This window comes from Equus przewalskii, chromosome 9 (genome assembly GCF_037783145.1).
Source record: "Equus przewalskii isolate Varuska chromosome 9, EquPr2, whole genome shotgun sequence".
NCBI lineage: Eukaryota > Metazoa > Chordata > Mammalia > Perissodactyla > Equidae > Equus > Equus przewalskii.
Window position 1 is genome coordinate 59348432 of NC_091839.1, and position 20292 is coordinate 59368723.

Genomic DNA, 20292 nt, shown 5'->3' on the forward strand with positions numbered 1-20292 from the left:
CAACAGTTAAGTTCCCACGTTCTGCTTCAGCAGGCCGGGGTTCGCCAGTGTGGATCCTGGGTGCGGACATGGCACCGCTTGGCAAGCCATGCTGTGGTAGGCGTCCCACGTATACAGTAGAGGAAGACGGGCATGGATGTTAGCTCAGGGCCAGTCTTCCTCAGCAAAAGGAGGAGGACTGGCAGCAGTTAGCTCAGGGCTAATCTTCCTCAACAAAAACATGGTGCAAATTCAGACAAGCTTGAGTAGATCAGTAAGCTTTGCTATCTTCTGTCAACACATTACAATCCTACTCTTGACTTGAAAATAAATGTAGCTATCACAATGGAAAACTGGTGAGTATGGCTTTAACTATTCCCATCCCATGACTAAAAAAAATCTACGATTATAAAATAGTATGTGAGCTGGCTGACTAGGCGTTTTTAATTTGCCTATCAAAGTCAAAAATTTCTCCACAGAAACATTTTACATGGTGGCAAAGTTCCAGGACAGGCCAGTTCCCAAATCCCATTTAAGCAGTAGGGATTAATTATCCTCTCTTTCTCCTGCATCACTGTTTCTCCCTCTATTGGATCACTGTCATCAGCACAGACACACGCTATAATTTCATCCATCTTTAAAAACAAAACAATAACATCAACAAAAACAAACCTCTCTTGGTCCTACTCCTCCCTCCAGCCACTCTAACCCCTCCCCCTGATTTCTCCACTCTCCTTTATGGAGAAATTCCTTGAATGAGTTCTAATTTCTCTCCTCCAATTCTCACTTAAATCAGTCCTATGCAGGCTTTCATTTCCAGCACCGTACCAAACCATCTCACCAAGGTCAGCTCTCTGTTACATTCAGTGGTTATTTCTCAGGCATCTTCTCACTCAACCTCTTAACAGCATCTGACACAGCTGTTCATTCCTTGAAACCACTTTCTTAAACTGGCTTTCAGGAGACCTCAAATTTCCCAGCTCTCCTCCTCCTTCCTTCTCCGTATCTTCTGTACCTCTAAATCTTTGAGTACTCCAAGACTTAGGCCTTGGATCTTCCTTCTTATTTTTATCGTCACTCACTCCATTAGTGAATTCATATTAAATTCTTAAAGTGACATATATCTATAGCTAACTTAAAGAACTTGCATGCTTCACTGTCATCCTCAAATACAGTCAATTACAGATAATTCCACCATAATTTGGGAAGGCAGCTGCAGATGAAAAAAAGATTCAAATAAACAAAAAAGTTAAAAAGAAAAATAAGTGACAATTTTCAACAAATCATCACCATCTTTATTTAAGTTCAATATTACTGGTATAGCGAATTACTTAAAAACTAAAAATAATAAAGCTAAATTGATGAATACCAAAATGAATACTTATTATTTATTCTAGTCATTTATTACATTAAAAACATTTAAATACCACACTAAATAGTTCATAAAAAATGTAAATCATGGCCTTATTTATGGTCCTAGTCTCGTGGGCCTATAAGAGTAACATCTTATATTAATATAGACTTGCATCAAAAGCATTTTTATAATTATCTCATTTTACCCTAAAAAAAGACTTCATATGGATATTACAGTAAATACTATTTTAACCAGCAGTGTCTGCTCCTAATATCACCTCTCACATAACAGTCAGACTTCTAAGGAGCAAATTCAACGCATTTAAAATTTGTTGGAGAACTGAAAAATCCACCCCTACTACACGAAATATATATTAAAATTCATGTTCAACTGATGACAGGTCCTTAATGTCATCTTTCTGTACTTACTACAAAATTACAAAAAAGAAATTTACATTTTCCTTTTAATGCTAATCAAGGAAACTAAGTCCTTTATATATACTTCTGTTAAGATACCTGCTTTATTTCATTTACTACTTTAACTAGAGTGACAGTGAAAATGATGATTTTTATGATATTAACACTAATCTATATATGAGGTACACAGTTGTTGGCTGCCTCTATCACAAAGAAAAAGACTTAGTTTTGAAAGCAACAAGGGGAAGACACTTATAATTGAGCACTCATGAGTAACGCATGACCCCTTTCCTCCCTCCAAGAGTCCTACCCCAAACTCGGTGGCATGTACTGCCTGCCGACCCCAGAGCAAGTGTTAGAAGCATACAGACTAAAGCAAGGCTTTTTAAAGTGCACCCCATCTCTCTTGAGGGTTCCACTGTCAGTACTTCCAATCCTGAAGACTGAAGAGTAGCACCTTCCCTTCTACCACTAAACATATCAAGTGTCTGTACAGAGCCTTAAACAGTTCTACTCCAAGAACTTCATCTCTGGAGAAAGGCCCCTTTCTGACCTAAATATTCTATCTTAACCCTCCCATTCCTCGTTATAAAATTTCTTTGTCTTCACCAAGTTCCTGTAATCCTTCCATTCTTCTCTATTTTCAAAACCATCAGCACACTTGTGGCTTTGCCTCCCTTCCTACCTCACTAGCATTTCAGATTCCTCTTCAAAGGAGAACTGCCCCAGACCACCATGCCTTACTCCCTGGTCCCAAAAGAACAGTGCTATCAGAATGCAACACATTATGTTCTCTCTGATCACACCTTCAGGACCCGCTTCTGGCTCTCCTTTTAATTCCCACTCTATGAAGATTAAGTCAGGAGTCAACATTTTTGTTAGACCCTAGTTCTTTCTACACTCTCTTCTCTTCATAAATCCACCTATTTTCAGAATCTTGAACTATCAACTCTAAATTACATATACAAACAACCCTAACATCCCTGTAAATATTTACTCCTGTTCTATCAGTCTGCCAGACAGCAACACAAGAATGTCTCATTAACCCAAACATCCAAAAATCAAATTCATCATCCATGACTCCACACTCTCCCCAAAAAGAAAATTTACTCATTCTCTAGACTTCTCTATTTCTAGTAACAATACCAAATCACTTAAGATTTGAGATCATCTTTAAATTAAAGCAAACTAATGGATTTTCTACTAATCAATTAAAAAAACTTTTGAGTATGTGAAAATTGCTGGCAAAATGACTGCCTTCTCATCAAAAGGATATGATACAGCCATTTTCATTCAACTCCTTTGATGGCACACTATTTTTACCCTGCACACGGCTTAAATCTGGAACCAGTCCCCAGCACATACCTCCAATTTTGCTACCTAACAAGTAAATCAAAATAATTCCATTTTTTCCCTATATCTAGAAGAAGCTTGCATCAGAACAAGCATAAGAGACTGGACAGTTAAATTTTGGCTGGCATTGTGAAAAATCCTGCAGCAGTCTATGCTTAAAGCTTAGTTCCACCTCATAAAAATGAGAATTATACCTCTTCACAAGGTTGTTGTGAGAGTTGCATCACATACACCTAGTACAGTGCCTAGCACATAATAGGTCCTCAAAAAGCGGTGCTATTGTGATTACTGGTGCCACTAATAAATTAGGAGCAGTATGGCCACATGGGAAGGCATTCTGCTTCTCAGGGAACCACTTACAGCATACTTTTTTCACAGTGTTATTTTAAAGCAATCTATGTCCCAAATTTTCTACAACAATTCTAATTTTGATTACTGTATTCTATTCCACAGTTCTTTTAACCATTCAAATATTATGAAATTCAACATTCTGTCCTCTAAACCTCATCCTTCAGCCTACCTTTTATCTCCAAAAATTGCATAAAAATCCTGAGATGGTATGATAGTAACCATACTTTTGGTTCCGATGTTATGCAACAAATTCAAATGCAAATGTGATGCATTCTGCAGAAATATTTAAGAGTTAGACCTTAAGTAAACACCTGAGGATTCTAGGCAAAGTAGAAGCCATAGTCTACGCGTTAAATTTATGCACTCTTCTTTTAAAAATATTATATCTCACTTACTTCATTCAGGTCTCTGCTCCCCATGCTCTACCTTACAAACCTACTTAAAGTAGTGGCTCCTCCCATTATTTTCTGTATCTATGCCCTGCTTTATTTTTCTTCATAGCATTTATTGCCACTCATCATTATATTACATGGGTATTTGTTTACTGCCTATCTCCTCCACTAGAATGTAAGTTCCACATGATTTTGTTTTGTCCTCTACTGAATACTCCACTCTTGGCAGAGCCTGGCAGATAATAGGTGCTTAATACACACTTACTAATGAATGAGTGAATGGAGAGGCCAAGACCCTCATGTGATGTATAACTTCACATGGTTTCTTAGAATGCAGTAGATCAGAAGACACAAATTAGAGAGGGAAGTTGCTAGAAGCAGGCATATAAACACTGAAAGCTGCTAACTAAACAAAGACGGAGAAAATTCAGAATAGCAAACACAGGGCCCGGCCCCATGACCTAGTGGTTGAGTTCAGCATGCTCCACTTTGCTGGCCCAGGTTCACAGGTTCGGATACCAGGCAGAGACCTACACCACTCACTGGCCATGCTGTGGCAGCAGCCCACATATAAAAAAGGAAGACAGGTACAGATATTGGCTCAGGGCTAATCTTCCTCAGCAGAAAAAAAAAAAGCAAACACAGTAATGTAGGCCAGTGATGTAGGATCACTTGTTATATGGATAAACAATTCAACATCCTTTAATAATCAACACCTTTATTATTACAACAAATAATACTATTAGTAGGTCTTCACAATGAGTCAATTCATCAGTTTAACTGAGTATCTATATATATGTATAAAGCTTTGGTAGGCCCTAGGGGAATCTTTATCATTAAGAAAAAGTTAAATTATGTTCCACATGCTTTGTTTAAAGAAGCAGAAAACTGCATAATATTTTTAGAACTATTTCCATGTAAAGTAATTAAAATACAAATTTTACTTTTAAAGGGAGAAGTTATAATTTTTTGGAAAAGACATGTAAATGGAATCTCTTAATTCCCAATAAAGTCAAATGAAGGAACCATTACAACATTTTATAAGTTTAAAACTTAATCTAATTTTTCTTTAAAAAATAATTTCAACATTGACCTATAGATCATTAGGCTTATCAACAGCATATCCTCATCTTTGTTAAGTAGGATTTTAAAATAGATTAGTACATTCCTCTTTTTAGCACAATTTCTATCAATACTGGTAAAGTTACACTTAACCCAATACCCATTTCTCTCTTTCAATCATAAGCCATTCAGAGACACTGTACAATCAGGTGCTGCATAATGATATTCTGGTCAATGACGGACTGCATATACAACAGTGGTCCCATAAGATTAGTACCACAGAGTCTAGGTGTGCAGCAGGCTAAACTATCTAGGTTTGTGTAAGTGCACTCTGTGATGTTCACACAATGACAAAACTGCCCTAGGACGTGTTTCTCAGAACGTGTCCAAGTCATTAAATAACACATGACCGTAGTTGAAAACCTTGAAAAAGGTCTTTCTCGATTGCCAGATTTACATACACTAAGCAAGAGCTTCTCAAACATTAATGTATATACCAGTCACCCAGGAATCTTCTCAAAATGATTCAGTAGATTCTGATCCAGTAGATATGGGGTAGACCTAATATTCTGCATTTCTAACAAGCTCTCAGATGTTGTTGACACCATTGGTCCACAGATCACGCTTTTGAGTAGTGATGAGTACTAAAGACTGTGTTACCTCAAAAATCACTAAACCACTTTAGAGAAGAATATTGAAATAAATGAAAAATCTAAATTCTATCCGATTAACAGTCTTATCAAAATGTTTCAGAACATATACTGACTGCCAAGTTGCAGAGCGACATAAAAATGGCTTTGCTTATTTTTCTTAGTTCTTACCTTCATAAAATCTAACGTATTCTATCATAAGTTTAAATATCAGCTGCTATCAACACATTATTTTCTCAATTAAGTTTTTAAGGTGTACTTATTATTTAGCTATCTCCCTCAGAATCAACTATAGCCCCTTTCTCAGAATTACCAATAATTCAAAATCTTGTACTAGGCAGCCCAGTCTCAAGCTATTTAATTTTCAAGGTGCCTGACTACTAAGCCTCATAGTTTACATCACAATTTAATATACCTAAATCATCTAACCTTTATATAGTGCTTTATAGTTTACAAATGCCTTCTAATATAACATTTAATACTTACAACTCTCCAAGATAGTTATCATTTACATTTTACAGAAAAGAAAACTGATCAAAAATAAAACGGTCCAAGATTACAAAATAAGTGAAAGCCTTAAGAATTAAATCCAGTCTTCTGATTTAAATACAGTCAATTCCTGATTAATTCCTGGGTAAACGGCTGGAAGAGATATAGATAACTGAAAATAGCCATTAGAATTAAAATTGCAGTTCACTGAAAGAGAGTTATTAGAGCACAGCCTGTCACATAAAAAGAAAGAAAGCAGCCCTAAGCATCTAAGAGTGGAGAACAAGTGAAACAAATTTTAGGATATCTATACAACAGAATACCACACAGAGTTTTTTTCCCCCCTAAATATGGTACTTCCAGGTTCCACTCTAACAGCATGAAAGTCACCACTCCTTCTCTCACAACAAGATAAAAGTTGAACAAATTGAAAACCAATGGACTTTTCTTAGATCCATCAGAGACTGAGGTCACAGGACAAACTGTCACCCAAACTAGAGGAATGGTGAATACATATTAACTAAAGCAGAAGCCACAGGAACCAAAATCCGGTATGAACACTTAAAAAGCAACTTCAACAAGATGCTGGAGGCTGACTGTGGACTAGTTTGAGAGACAAAATTCCTGGGGGTCTAGTCTAAGGGGAGCTGCTACACTTTCCTAGGTTTTATGCCCCATGGGGCTCTCACAGTGAGGATCAAAGAAAAATCTCCCACTTGGTCAGGAAAGGGAAAAAGTATCCTGTTTTAAGTAAGTCCAGAGAGTTCTCCACGACAAAAGCCTATTCAGCAAAGGAAAAGACTTTACCAAAGTTTTATCCAACTTAGGGAAAGAAAAAGTACCCAATTCCTGCCCATTCTAGTCTTAATGACATACCTATATGGGGGACAGGGGGTTTAGAAGCACTTGTAAAGGCCCAGGGAGACAGACCCAGCAAAAGACTGATATCTAACCACAGGATTACAGAGCACTTCCCCACCCCCTACACCTTAGCACCACATGAATAGGGCTCCTACATAATAACAGGACTATAGCTGAAAAAACTGCAAGGCTCAGACTCTGTTTAAGATGTTTCTAGGGAAACTCAAAGACAACAAGGGAAACAAAAACAAACTCAGTTCCTATTATCCTATTTATTATGTCTGGCTTTCAAGAATAAATTATAAGTCTTGCTAAAAGGAAAGAAAAAGCACAGTTAGAAGAGACAAAGTAAGCATCAGATTCAGATATGGCAGAGATTCTGTAATTATCAGACTGGGAATTTAAAATAACTATGATTACATGCTAAGGGATTTAATGGAAAAAATGGACAACATGCAAGAACAGATGGGTAATGTAAGCAGAAAAATGGAAATTCTAAGAACCAATCGAAAAGAAATATTAGAAATCAAAAACACTAACAGAAATGAAGAATGAAAATCCTTTGATAGGATCATCAGTAAATGGGATACAGCTGTGGAAAGAATCAGTGAGCTTGAAGAAGTATCAATAGAATCTTCCGAAACTAAAACATAAAGAGAAAAAGAGAATTAAAAAAACAGAACTTCACCAAGAACAGCAGAACATTCTTCTCAAGCTCACACAGACCATCCACCAATACAGACCACATTCTGGGCCATTAAACACACCTCCCCAAATTTAAAGGAATAGACATCATACACTGTATGCTCTGAGACCACAATGGAATTAAACTAGAAAGGAATAGCAGAAAGATAGCTAGAAAATCCCAAAATATTTGGAGACCAAACACCACATTTCTAAGTGACACATGAGTCAAAGAAGTCCCAAGAGAAATTTTTAAGTATTTTGAAGTAAATGAAAATACAACTTATCAAAATGTGTAGGATCCATCAAAAGCAGTGCGTAGAAGGAAATTTGTAGCACTAAATGCATATATTAAAAAAGAACAAAGATCTAAAATCAATAATTGCAGCTTCCACCTTAGAAAATCAGAAAAAGAAGAGGAATATAGGCCTAAAGCAAGCAGAAGAAAAACAAATTAGAGGAGAAATCAATGAAATTGAAAATAGGAAATCAACAGAGAAAGTCCATGAAACCAAAAGAGGGGTCTTTGAAAATATCAACAAAACTGATAAATTTCTAGCCATGTATCATGATGTATCACACAAAGTTTTTATTTTGGTTTTTAAAATAACTAAGTGCTAGTCTTCATTCTCAAGCAAAATATAAAATGATTCTCCTGTTCCTCCCTTTTTGCTTAACCTTTCCACAATTCTCAGGTATGATCTCTAGTACATGTATGTTACAAAAATTTACCCCAAAAAAGACCAACATAAGACAACAGATGTCTTATTAAAGAGTGGTAAACAAAAAAGCTTACTTTTGTAGCATAATGTGAAAACATGAAAGACTTCATATATTTTAGTGGAAGAATTGAATAAGTTAATCCATGGCCTGACACACAAGCTTTTTCTTTTTCTTTTCAAATGAGTTAGTCAATATAGAAACGTTAACTTATTAGAGTAGACCTGACTAACTGTTACTCAAGAGGACAGAATGGCAGGAAGCTCTACCATTGTCAAACATACCCCAAATAAAGCACTGCTGCCATTATCATCCAAGAGGTATTATCACACCCCAAATCCACATCCTTAGAATTCTTTTAGAACTGTTAAAGAAGCTACCTATCTTGGTAGCATAGGGTAGTAAGAAAAAATGGGATATTGAAATCTGTGTTCAAATTCCACCTCTACCATTTTTATTAGCCACGTGATCTTCTACAAATTACTTAATCTATAAGAAGACTATGTAGGCTGGCTGGTTGTCAAGTACCACAAATACAAGTTCAACTAGTTTATGCAAAAAGGACAACTTATTGCAAAGATTTATTTAGAGTGTCTCTTGGAACCCAATCTCAGGACCATGGACAAAGACATCTGAATACAGTCAGGACTCTTTGTACGTCTGCTTCTCTCCTTGGTCATTCCTCCAGATGCCACTGCTTATCTAGTTCATATGGCAAGAAACAAGGCCATTAACAGTTTCTGAGTCTTGTATCTTATAGCTGCAGCCACCAGAGAGCAAACAAATTATTCAACCCTCTGGGCACTTAGGATCCAAGAAAAGTTGAGTGGCCTGGCTTAGCACAGGTATCTAGAACTGGACCAATAAACTAGAGAAATGGGCAGAACTGTGATTGACCTCCCTTGCCCCTCCAAGCCAGAGTGATCTTTTTAAAAGACAGATCTGATCCAGTCATCAACCTGGTTAAAATCCTTTATGGCCTTCCCCAATACACTAAAATCCTAAGTTCCGTTGAACCAAGACTTATGTGGGTCTTCAATGGTCTGGCTCCTGTTCACCTCCTGCAACCTCGTATCAAGCCACAATCCCTCTTGCTCACCTTAAAGTTGAGCTTTATCTACTCTGGCCTTTTTTTAGTTCCTTGAACCTACCAAGCTCTTTCCCATCCCAAAACTGTTTTACACATATTCTTTGCAGTCTCTCCATTTTGCAACTAGTTAACTTCTACTTATCTTTCCTCAAAGAAGCCCTCCTTGACTTCCAAGGTAAATTAGGTTCCCCATTCTTTTCCTTTATAACACTCCCAAAATTTCTAATTATAAATGTGTATATTTGTTTAGAATCTGTTAACTCTAAGAGAATCAAGAGCTGTGTTGCTATTATATCCTTCTAACATCTAGTTGACCCTCAAGAATTACATGCTGAATGAATTGGCTTAGCATGAGACAGGGAGTAATCACCACTAGATCAACCAATTGCAGAAGAGGAGGAGGGTAGCAGGCAGGCAGAATTACTGTTATCAAGTTATTAAAATGGCTGCTCTAGCAGTAACTTACTGGGAAGAGAAAGTGGTTCCCAGAGAACTCGAGATTCTGCTAAGCAGAATAAGCAACTTGTTTAATTTAGTTAAGCCCCTTCTCCCAGAAAATCCTCACAGAACTATGATATCAAGTGAATAAGATAATATATGTAACAGTACCTATACACTGACTTGCACATATAGCAAGCCGTCTTAGGAGACTATGTTATCTGTTATTCTTGAATATTATTAACCTTCAAATAAGAAGTTAACTAAAAACCTACAAAATACTCCACTGTATATGACAAACATAGCTGTTTTCATGACCCCTTTTCTTACAGCATCCTGATCTTTTCACCTTCCTAAGAGAATTACGTACCTGCTATCCTGTAGTAATTGTATCCACTCAAATATACCTTTAGCTTAAACCAAAGAACAAATACTGGAAACAGAAAAATGAAGCAAAGCAAAACAAATCAACCAACCAAAACAACAACAAAACTCCTGTCCTCAAGGAGTTCATAAACTCACTTTCTCACTCTGCCTCCAACCCCACCACGCCAGTACTCCTGCCGTACAAGTTCCACAGCACCCAAAGTAAGGCTGCCAGATTTAGCAAATAAAAATACAAGATATCCCACACATTATCTGCCAATCCTATCCCCAGGCCACACTCCGTCTCTTTACCTTCATACACCCATTGCATAAAATCAGTTCCAATATTTTTCCTTATAAAAACATTTCTCTGGAGATTCACTGGATATGCTTTCTCCAAAGTATAAATAAAATCTACCTTGATTTTACTTATAGGCTGCCGGTAAAAAAACTCAAAAGAGGAAAACAAAAGAAATCATCTTAATTCTGTCTCTTGGTGGTGCTGGAAGTTAAAAAAAAAAAAGGGGGGATAAAAACAGACAAAACAAAACAACCAGTATAACAAGAAAACTCCTTTAAAAACCTAAAACGTCTTGCTTCCAAGAATAAGCATGTGAGGAAAAGATTAAGACTATTATCTTTTCAGGGGTGGATCCAGAAAGGAGAAATTCCCTGACAGGATGTATGTAAGCAATAATATTAGAAAGGGAAAATGAACTATCAGAAAAAAGGGGGGTTACACTGAGCTTCAAAGCGCCTCTGAATTTTATTTATAACAATCTCAGAGATCATCTACTTCAACCTTCTCACTTTAGAACTGAGAAAACCAAAGACCATGAGAGGTAAAATGACTTGCCCAGTGTTAACACAGAAGACACTAGCTCCTTTTGCTCTCATCCTCCGACCTCTTGCCCCAGATGACGTAAGGCTACACCACCCACTGAACTGAAGAAGATCCTCCTCCTCACCTCCAGTGGGTGTCAGAGGACAAGTTCCTAATATATTGTCGTGCGTAACACAAGAGAAATGTATTCCTAGCATTTCAAGGTAGATTCTGAACTGATTTTCCCAAAGATTGTTGTGCACAGTATTAGAGGTTTTTCAATATAATATTTACGCTAATTATTATTAATATAATTTCATAATTCTCTAGTATTATTAGCCTAATCCTCTAATTCAGGTATATTATGGTTTAAATTTGGTGGGTTGCCTGCAAATCTAACCACTAAGCATAGTGTTTCTGAGAGAGTAAGTTCCAAGTTCTAAACCATTTTACAAGTTTTAAAGTATAATCAATCTCATTCTAAGTTAGGAACTACCAATACACAAAGACTCAAAATTATAAACTGAATATGATAACTAAAAACACATAAAAAGCTTCATTTTATAAAAAGCTCCACCTTAGGGGTCATTTACTTATTTTTTGCTGAGGAACATTTGCCCTGAGCTAACATCTGTGCCAATCTTCCTCCACTTTACATGTGCATCGCGGCCACAGCATGGCTGACAAGTAGTGTACGTCTGTGCCCCGGATCTGAACCCACAAACCTGGGCAGCCAAAGCAGAGCACTCCAAACTTAACCACTATGCCACAGGGTCAGCCCCCAAGGGTCATTTATTTTTAAAATTAGTTATTCAGGAATGTTTAGCACAGGATATAAAAGATGTAAACACACATCTTTTTATTAATATTTCACTGGAAAACCAAAATAAGTCAAAAAGAATCAAACACATGTCTATACTAATCTAATTTAGGAAAAACATCAACAGAAAAACCTTCAATGTATATTTTCATGAAGTGAGCTATAAAAGGTAAGAAGAAAATTGTCATTTCATAAATGACAGGTTGATGATGTATATATTACAGAGTACTTAGTGCTAGTTCAAAAAATGTGTGGGTACAGGAATTATATCTGAACAGCTAAATGAAGTTCAAAGAACCTCCAAATACATTTTTCTCTCTTCTCTTGAGATAAAGCTATATGTTTCACAAGTTAAAATTAATGTTTGAGAATCTATTTTTAAAAATTTCTACTCAGTACGTTAAATCAATAGATATCCTTCACTCACTCATTTAATTGTCCACCAAAAAAAATTGAGCTCCTACCATTTGCTAAACACTATGCTAGTGACTTTGGATTTACGATAGTAAGCATCAGGTCAGTTCCTATCCTCAAGGAGTCTGGAAAAACCTCAAGTTAACTGTATTTACGCAAGTGATAATGACAGCTGAATTTCAGTTGGTCATTTAAGAAAACATTAAAAAATGTAATCAAATTAATTCTCAAAAAAGAAACTATACAATAGTAATCTTCAAGACATTTCAATAGTCTTAAAATTGATAGGAAATTTTCCCACAAAGTAACAAGAAGTACTGTTTTGGTAAAAGTTCCAATAATATAATATTTTAACAGCAGTTTTTGCTATGAAAATTAACTGAGTTAATCCTCCAACGAGGAAATCAAAAACTACTATCTACTGTGATAATGAAAATCAAGCACTGGGTAATAATACCCTAAACTATTCTGAAAATAAAGCAAAATGTATAATTAAATATAGTAGTATACAATATTAAGACATTGCCTCTGAATATATGGTTATTTACAAACCTGTATAATTTAAAAATAACTCCATATTATACCTTACAAATGATCGCAACATGTATTTTGGATTGTGTCATGTGAGAATTTTTCAATGAAAAAGGCCTTAATGTTTTCTGAAGATCTTATTTTTCACAAACTTAATTCAATACTCTACCTGTCTATTAACAAATCGTATAACTTTTTTATCAATATTAACTACACCTATATTTATAACTACCTATAGGTATTAACTATAATACCTATTAAATTTGCAATTATTAAAAACACAATGTATAAGAAACATTCTTCAATTTAGAGCCCTACGTCTCCAAAGCAAAATTCATTGTAAATCAGCCATTCTAACATGCCACGAAAAATCCTAATGACATTTTTTCATTGTATTTTACAATGAAATATTTTCAACATCCATCAGCTAAAATATTTATATTTTCTTTAAAAGCATTCTGAAAACATCTTTACTGGACTTATGCATACTAATTAGTGGCATAAATGGGCACTATCTCTATTTACATGTAAGAAAACCAAGGCACAAAGGTGTCCATTTTGTAAATTGCAAGGTCATTTCCCAACCAAGCAATTGATCCTACATCATCAAGTTATATTATATGTGCGCCACTTCCAAGTGCCATAAAACAATTACTGTACCTTAAACCAACTGCCTCTGCAATGCCTATGTGCAATTCCGTTGTATCAAGAGGGTTAGGGCAACAAGCTTAAACAAGAAAAGCTGGGAAGGAAAGACTAGGAAAAGAAAAGGAAAACAGTTCCTTTTGGCAGTGAATCATTTACTTTTAAATAATGAGATGTAAACAGTTTTTAACATAATCAAGTAACCAACAGTTGTTTTCCATTTTCAAAAAATATTTCCTCTTTCAGACAGATCATACAAAATTGGAGCCTACTCATCCTTGTAAACAAAACTTAGAAAACTGAGAACAAATTCCAGAAGTAAATACATGATACTGCAAAGAAACGAACTGAATAAAAAATAAAATTTAGATAAATTAAGGAAGGCTCATTATGGCAGTTAAAACCCTATCTTAAATATTAAATGCTTCCTTTCATTCAACGAAGGCTATGATTAGCAATCAAACATTCTGTTACTGAAAAATAAAGAAATACAAAACTTTTCTTATTCAAAACTTGAGAAATTTTATATCAAGTTCTTTATTCAAATCTCCGACATAAATAAAAATACTTTTCCTAAAAGAAACTTAAGAGCATAAAGGAAAAACTGTTCCCGAGAGTTCAGACTGAGACTGCATTTGTAATTACGGTATAGTGCTATCAACGACAAGAAAAACGAAAGTTACCTAGCATTCAAGTTAAACTTAAGAACATTAGACGGGTTGAATGACCAATAAATCAATCACATCCATTACCGGAGAGAAATAAGACTTAGCCAATACGAGAATCTAACACCAAAGAAAAAATTAAAACATCATCCAAGACACACCTTATAGAGAAGAGGATAGGAGTAGACCGAGTCGTATTAAAGTATCTAGTGCAGCTGGGGATTAATCAATTAATCGGCTATAGGACAGGTTGTGAATGTTCAGACGGGCTTTCTTTTCATCATTATTCCAGTTCATCACCCGCAAGTGCAAGAGAAGGCGTCAGAGTACCGAAGCTAGGGGGCATGCTGTAGCAAGGGGAGAAGAAAAATGGGAAAGGTGCAATGGATGCTGCATAGTTGAATAATTATCTGGGTGGCACAATGGGCGAGTCCGGCCGACATCGGAGCTGAGTGAGCGGCTCCACAACTCTGCCCGAGACACCCCCCAATTAATAGGCATCGGAGGCGACCGCCGCGCTTCGCCTCCTCTCGCAGCGAAGAAAGAGAGCCCCGCACTCGCTGGCCCGTTATGTCCGAGGACGCAAACGCGCGCGCCGGCTCGCCGGAGCCCGGGCACGCAGCGCGCCGGGGCTCCGCCGCCGCCCCGTGCTGCAGCCCCCCCGGAGCCACAGGCCCGGGGGCGGGCGCGGGGGCGCTCAGGCGGGGCACCTCAGGTGAGACCCGCAGTCCCCCGCCTAGAGCCGCCTCGGGCGGTCCCTGCGACCGACACCAGGCGCGCCCGCCGGCCGCCGTCGCCCTCGGCTCCCAGCCCGGCTGGCGGGTGGGCGGCCAGACTCCGGCACCTGCGAATGGGGGTGGCGGCCGCGGGGGGAGGCGCCCGTGCCCGGAACCCCTCCGGACGGGAGCTCCACGCGCACCCCTCTCCGTTCCGGCCGGCGAGGAGAGTTCCTCCCCATCACCTCGCCCCCCAGAACACGATTCCTGAGAGACGCGCGCTCACCGTGAGATCTTGGGGGCTCCTGCCTTACCCCTTCTTCATGCTTCGGCGGCGGCCGCCAGTCCCCCTCAGCTCCCGGGACTCCACCTAGAGCCTCCAGGCACGTCAGGCTCCGGGGTGGGACCCGCTCCGGGCAGCGGCCGAGGCGCGGGCCACGGGCAACGCCGCCTGCGGCGCCCGCCGGTTGCCGGACCCACCGTGTGTTCGACGCGCGAGCGAACAACACCGCGAGCCGCCGCCGCCCCCCACCGCCCCCTCCCCGCGCGCGACGCTCCACAACCGGGCGCGGGGACCCGAGCCTGAAGCAGGGGGGACCGCTGGACTCTCGCCACCTAACCTCCCATCCTTCCCACGGGGAGCTATTCCCCGCCCATCAAGGTCTTCCAACTTAAGATTCTCACTTTCCTCTTCAGCCCCCAGGGCCCAGGTGCTACCGCGGTGCGAAACTCAGCCTCCGCCCACTCACCCATCCGTGGGGATGAATACCGCTCTTCCCCCCCTTTCCTGAGGCTTTGTGGTATTGCCCAATCCTCCGTTTGGGGGAGGGGGACGGGGAGAACAGTGCTTGGCCCGGGAATGAGGGAAGATGATAGCCAATTGAATGAACCATCCATTCAGGGGCCGGGTCAAAGAGAAGCCTGCCCGCCCCGCCCCGCCCCCTCGCTCCAAACTACACTTCCCATTATGCCTCTCTCACGTCCCACCGCTCTGCACGCCGGGAGGGTAGAACCTCGCGACCTCGGGGTATTTCGGGACTCGTAGTCTTTAATCTATCTGACTAGGTCCTAAAAGTTATAAGTTATTATAATTCTCTGTATTTCGCTAGATAAGTGTTTCCAAATTCTCAGGTCTGTTTCACTTATTCTAATGCTAATTAATTGGTTGTTTAGAAATGTGATAAATGACTTGCAAGGAGGTGAATAATGTGTTTCGTGGCAATCTGTCAGGACCTGGGAGCCGCTTCTTCTTCCGCCCGGGCCTGGTCTCCGCAGAGGATCTGTTGCCGTCATGTCGGCTGCGATTGCAGCTCTGGCAGCTTCCTATGGTTCGGGTTCAGGGTCCGAATCGGACTCGGACAGTGAGGGCGGACGGTGTCCGCTGCCAGCCGCCGACTCTCTCATGCACTTGACGAAATCGCCTTCGGCCAAGCCCTCTCTGGCGGTGGCGGTGGACTCGGCTCCGGAGGTGGCAGTTAAGGTAAGCGCTTCGGCCGCTGATGCGGTGCGGGAATTGTCGGCTTCTGCTCCAAAATCCCGCAGTCCCATTTGTTAGACCCCGGGTTACCTCTTCCTCAGTGCTGAGAAATAACTTGCTAACGCTTGGTTCGCTTCTCCTTTCTACGTGCCTCTTCCTCGGGAGATGCTGAGAATTGGAAGTTCAGGACAGAGCTCCACTGCTCCCCTCTCTTGCCTCCCGCCATCAGAAAGCAAGTGGGAAGAGGGGGTGAAATTTCGAATTCATGGATAAGGATGTGGCGTGGATAGAGCAGGAGTTATCTCAGAACATAAATAAAGCTAGATGAGGACTTCCCTAACTCGAGTATGTGCCCTCGCTTGAAGTGAGCAGTGACCTGGCTTTGTTTTGTGTTTGAAGTCAGAACTGGATTCTGATCCCGGCTCCACCACTTCTGTGGACTTGGGCAAGTTATACAATCTCCTCTGTTTCCTCCCCTGTGCAGTGAAGGTGATTTTAAAAGCACCTATCTATATGAGAGGATATTGTGAAGATTAAGTGAAATGACAGAAAGAAAGCTTATAGCACAGAGTCTAGTGTCTAATAAAAGTGCAATAAATGTTAGCTCTTGTGATTATATATGTCAATACATTTATAATACATGAGTAAAAGACCTTGGAGTCAAGAAACTGTGCATGATCTCAATTGAGGAAGGTGATAGAGGGAGAAAATGGGTTATATAGTTCATTTAACAAATATTTATTGAACACATGCTATTTGCGAGGAACTGTTCTAAGGGCTGAAGACACAGGCCATCAAGCCAGACATTTGTGCCATCATGATGCATACATTCTAGTGGAAGAGGCAGCCAATAAAATGTGAGAAAATAAAGTGGCTACAGATTGGATTGTGCACTGTGAAGGAGAAAAATAGAGTCCCATGGTAGAGAATAAGGTAGGAGCATGACTTCCATGGTTTGGTCAGGGATATGCTCTCTGAAAAGGCGGCTCTAAAGAACAAGAAGCAGCCAGCCATGTGCAAGCTAAGGCAAGAGTTTCCAGGCAAAGGAGGCAGCAAGCCTGAGAGGGCAAAGAGCCTAGTGTGATTGAAGAACTAAGGAAAGGTTGGCGTGTCGAAAGCCCAATGAGAGCGTCCACCGATTGGTAGTGTCGGCCCAGCAGAGCCTAATAGGGTGATCAGAAACTCAAGATGTGGTGAGGGGAGACAGTATACAAAATTCCTTTGTATTTAAGATGTTCCCAAGTCTAGTGTTATAACTTAGGTCTTTTACAGGTTTGTAGTGAGCTCCTTATGAATTTTATTATTTATTAACGGGCCTCTGATATGAAAGAATGCTTAGAATCCTCCTTTCTTTATAACAAAGCAAACTCCCCAAATTTATACCCCTCCAGCAACCTCCTGAATCTTCCTTCTTTCACAGCTCAGCTTTTTGGAGCTCTGTCATTTTCTCCTCCACCCAGTGCAGCCCAGCCTTACCTCTTGGGAGACTACTTACTCTCCCTGAGTGATGTGCTGGCCTTCTAGTTGTCGAGTTCTGCCATCTGACTTTAGTATTTGCATCAAGTGATGCCATTAGATAGTTCTTTCTGGAAGCTTTCTCTCCTTTTGGCTTCCATGGGGCTATCCTCAGTCTTCTGATCTCCTGTTTCTTCTTCTTCTCTCCCTTTCAATATTGGTGTTTCCTGGGACTCTGCCCTTAGTCTTCTCTACACCCCTCAAATTTTCCATGCCTTCACCCTCAGTCTGTGCTTCTGATGACTTACAGGTGAACACTGTGAAGTGGTTCACACAGGCTCTGGAATCAAGACTGCTAGGATTCAAATCCTGGCTCCAACATTTAACCAAATGGTGACCTTGAATAAGTTACTTGAGTGCTCTGTGCCTAAGGTTTTTCTCATCTGTAAAGTAGGGATTACACTGGTACCTATCTCACGGAGTTAAAGGCTTTTCTTAAAGCATATTAAGCACTTAGAACGGTACCAGGCACACTATCCTTATTATTTCCAATTCTAAACTCCTTGCTAGCTCCAGAACTATTAAACTTCTCTCCCAGGATGACACTCGGACACTTACAATCCAATGTGCTGAAAAATTAGCACATTTTCTTTCCCTCAAAATCCACTTCACTTGTTTTTCCCATTTTGATTAATCGTCCTGCAAACCCACCCCGCCCCCCGCCCCCGTTAGTCCAGCCAAGAACAAAGGGGTCTTCCTCTTCTCTTCCTTCTTCCTCAGCCCCTGAAGGTAGTGGTTCAACTGGTTCCAACATTTCTGCTTCATTTCTCTCAAATCAGTTCCTTCCTCTTCATCTTCGCTGACACAGCCTTACTTCCTATCTTCCTTACCTCTCTCAGGCGTCATTCTTGACTTTCTTTCTCCCTTAACCTCTACTTTTGGGTAGTGGGACCTGTCCATTGTGACACAGTGGTATTTATCAAATCTCTCTTTCCTTTTCTGCTGCCACTGTTTAGTTCAGGTTCTTATCATTTATCTTCAAGACAATTATAATATCCTTCTAACTGATCTTTCTGCTTCCTCCTTTCTTGTCTCCTGGTTCCATACCGCACTCTTTCCTTCACAGTGCACCCAGAGTGATTTTCTCAATTCCAGCGTTATTCTATCACTCCCCTGCCCAAAGACACCAGGTTGCCTACTGCGTAATTTCTGAGTTCCTTGTGAAACCCGTGAGACCTGCCATTCTTTCATGCTGAACTCTCGACAAAGCCCCAAAAGCCTTGTTTTCTTTTTTCCTCTCAAGATTGTGCCCATACTAGTCTCTCTGCCTAGAAATCCTTTGCCCCATGCCTCTCTCCTGCCCAAAAAACCTCTGCTCTACTCAGTCTCAGCGCACGCATTTCCTCCTCTGTCTGCCTTCACCCCCTTTTCCTACCTCAGTTGTAGCACTTGCCACATTGCTGTCATTTGTTGCCTTTTTTCTTTCCCCTGGACTGTTGGGAGACCCTGGGGACCAGAGATTCTTGTGTCTTTTCCTTTTCATGTCTCCAATGGCTAGTACACAAGATTGAGGGGAATATATGAGAAAGAATGAATGAAAGATTACATGAAAAAGAAAGTCTTGAAATGGCATGTACATTGAGAATCAGTGTACATTGACTGGGTGAGAGTGAGGGGATGTCTCTAGAACTGACTTAGTTCAATCACTTCAGGTTATAAGTAAGGTACTCCAGAAGGAGAGTTTGCATAAGGTCCCAGGGGTCCATTAGAAGCAGAGCTGGGGCTAGACCCCCCAGTGATCTAGGTTCTGTGATGAGAGAGTCAGGGACATTGATCATCGTTAGTCTGTGAACCAACACCTGCTTATATGCCCAAAAAAACCCACAAAAGCCTTATACATAGTGAACGTAATGATAGAAACATGACCAACAGAGGCGATGTGAAGCATGCAAATAAGTTCATCTGTATATGACTAATTGTATTGTGACTAATAGCAAGCATTTTGGCAGAGAATAAACTTATGCAATGTTTTTAATCCATTTCCCTGAACACTAATGAGACCAAGCATCTTTTCATATATGTTATCGGTGATTTGAATTTCTTTTTTCTTATTGAAGCAACTAATGGGTTGTCTTCTTCCTTTTGATTTGTAGGAGATCTTTGTATTACTGGCTACCATCCTTTGTCAGTTATGTGTATTACAAATATCTTTTCCAGTTTGTGGCTTGTCTTTTCACTCTCTTCACTGTCTTGATAAACAGAAGTGGTTTATTTAGTGTAGTCTTATCAAATTATTCTTTTATGGATTGTGGTTCCTGTCTCTTGTTTGAAAAATCCTTCCTTATCCCAAAGTCTTAAAAATACTCTCCCATTTTATCTTTTGAAAGCACCATGTCTTTACTTTTTTTTGGGGGGGGGGGGCACTTGAGCTAACATCTGTTGCCAATCGTTTTTTCTTTTTTTCCTTCTTCTTCTCCCCAATCCCCCCAGTACGTAGTTGTATATTCTAGTTGTAGGTCCTTCTGGTTCTATGTGGGACGC

The 20292-nt window shown here is 39.9% G+C and overlaps 2 protein-coding genes across 17 annotated transcripts in view; one reads left to right on the top strand and one right to left on the bottom strand.

The window, feature by feature from the left end:
• Positions 1–15774, bottom strand: part of WASF1 (WASP family member 1) — a 61590-nt gene extending 45816 nt beyond the window's left edge. The window contains exons 1-2 of one of the 14 annotated variants that reach the window (XM_070556789.1): positions 15106–15769; positions 14265–14450 (exon numbers count right to left, since the gene is read on the bottom strand). The gene's annotated coding sequence lies outside the window, so the exon portion shown is untranslated. Of the gene's footprint in view, positions 1–14264; positions 14451–15105 lie in introns of all 14 variants that reach the window. The other 13 variants (XM_070556795.1, XM_070556791.1, XM_070556794.1 and 10 more) reach the window with 13 other exon arrangements.
• CDC40 (cell division cycle 40) overlaps positions 15636–20292 on the top strand; it is a 48416-nt gene continuing 43759 nt past the window's right edge. The window contains exons 1-2 of one of the 3 annotated variants that reach the window (XM_070556786.1): positions 15636–15950; positions 16050–16299. In XM_070556786.1, coding sequence (XP_070412887.1) covers positions 16111–16299 — 189 coding nt within the window. In that variant the 5' untranslated portion in view covers positions 15636–15950; positions 16050–16110. Of the gene's footprint in view, positions 15951–15992; positions 16300–20292 lie in introns of all 3 variants that reach the window. The other 2 variants (XM_008521290.2, XM_070556787.1) reach the window with 2 other exon arrangements.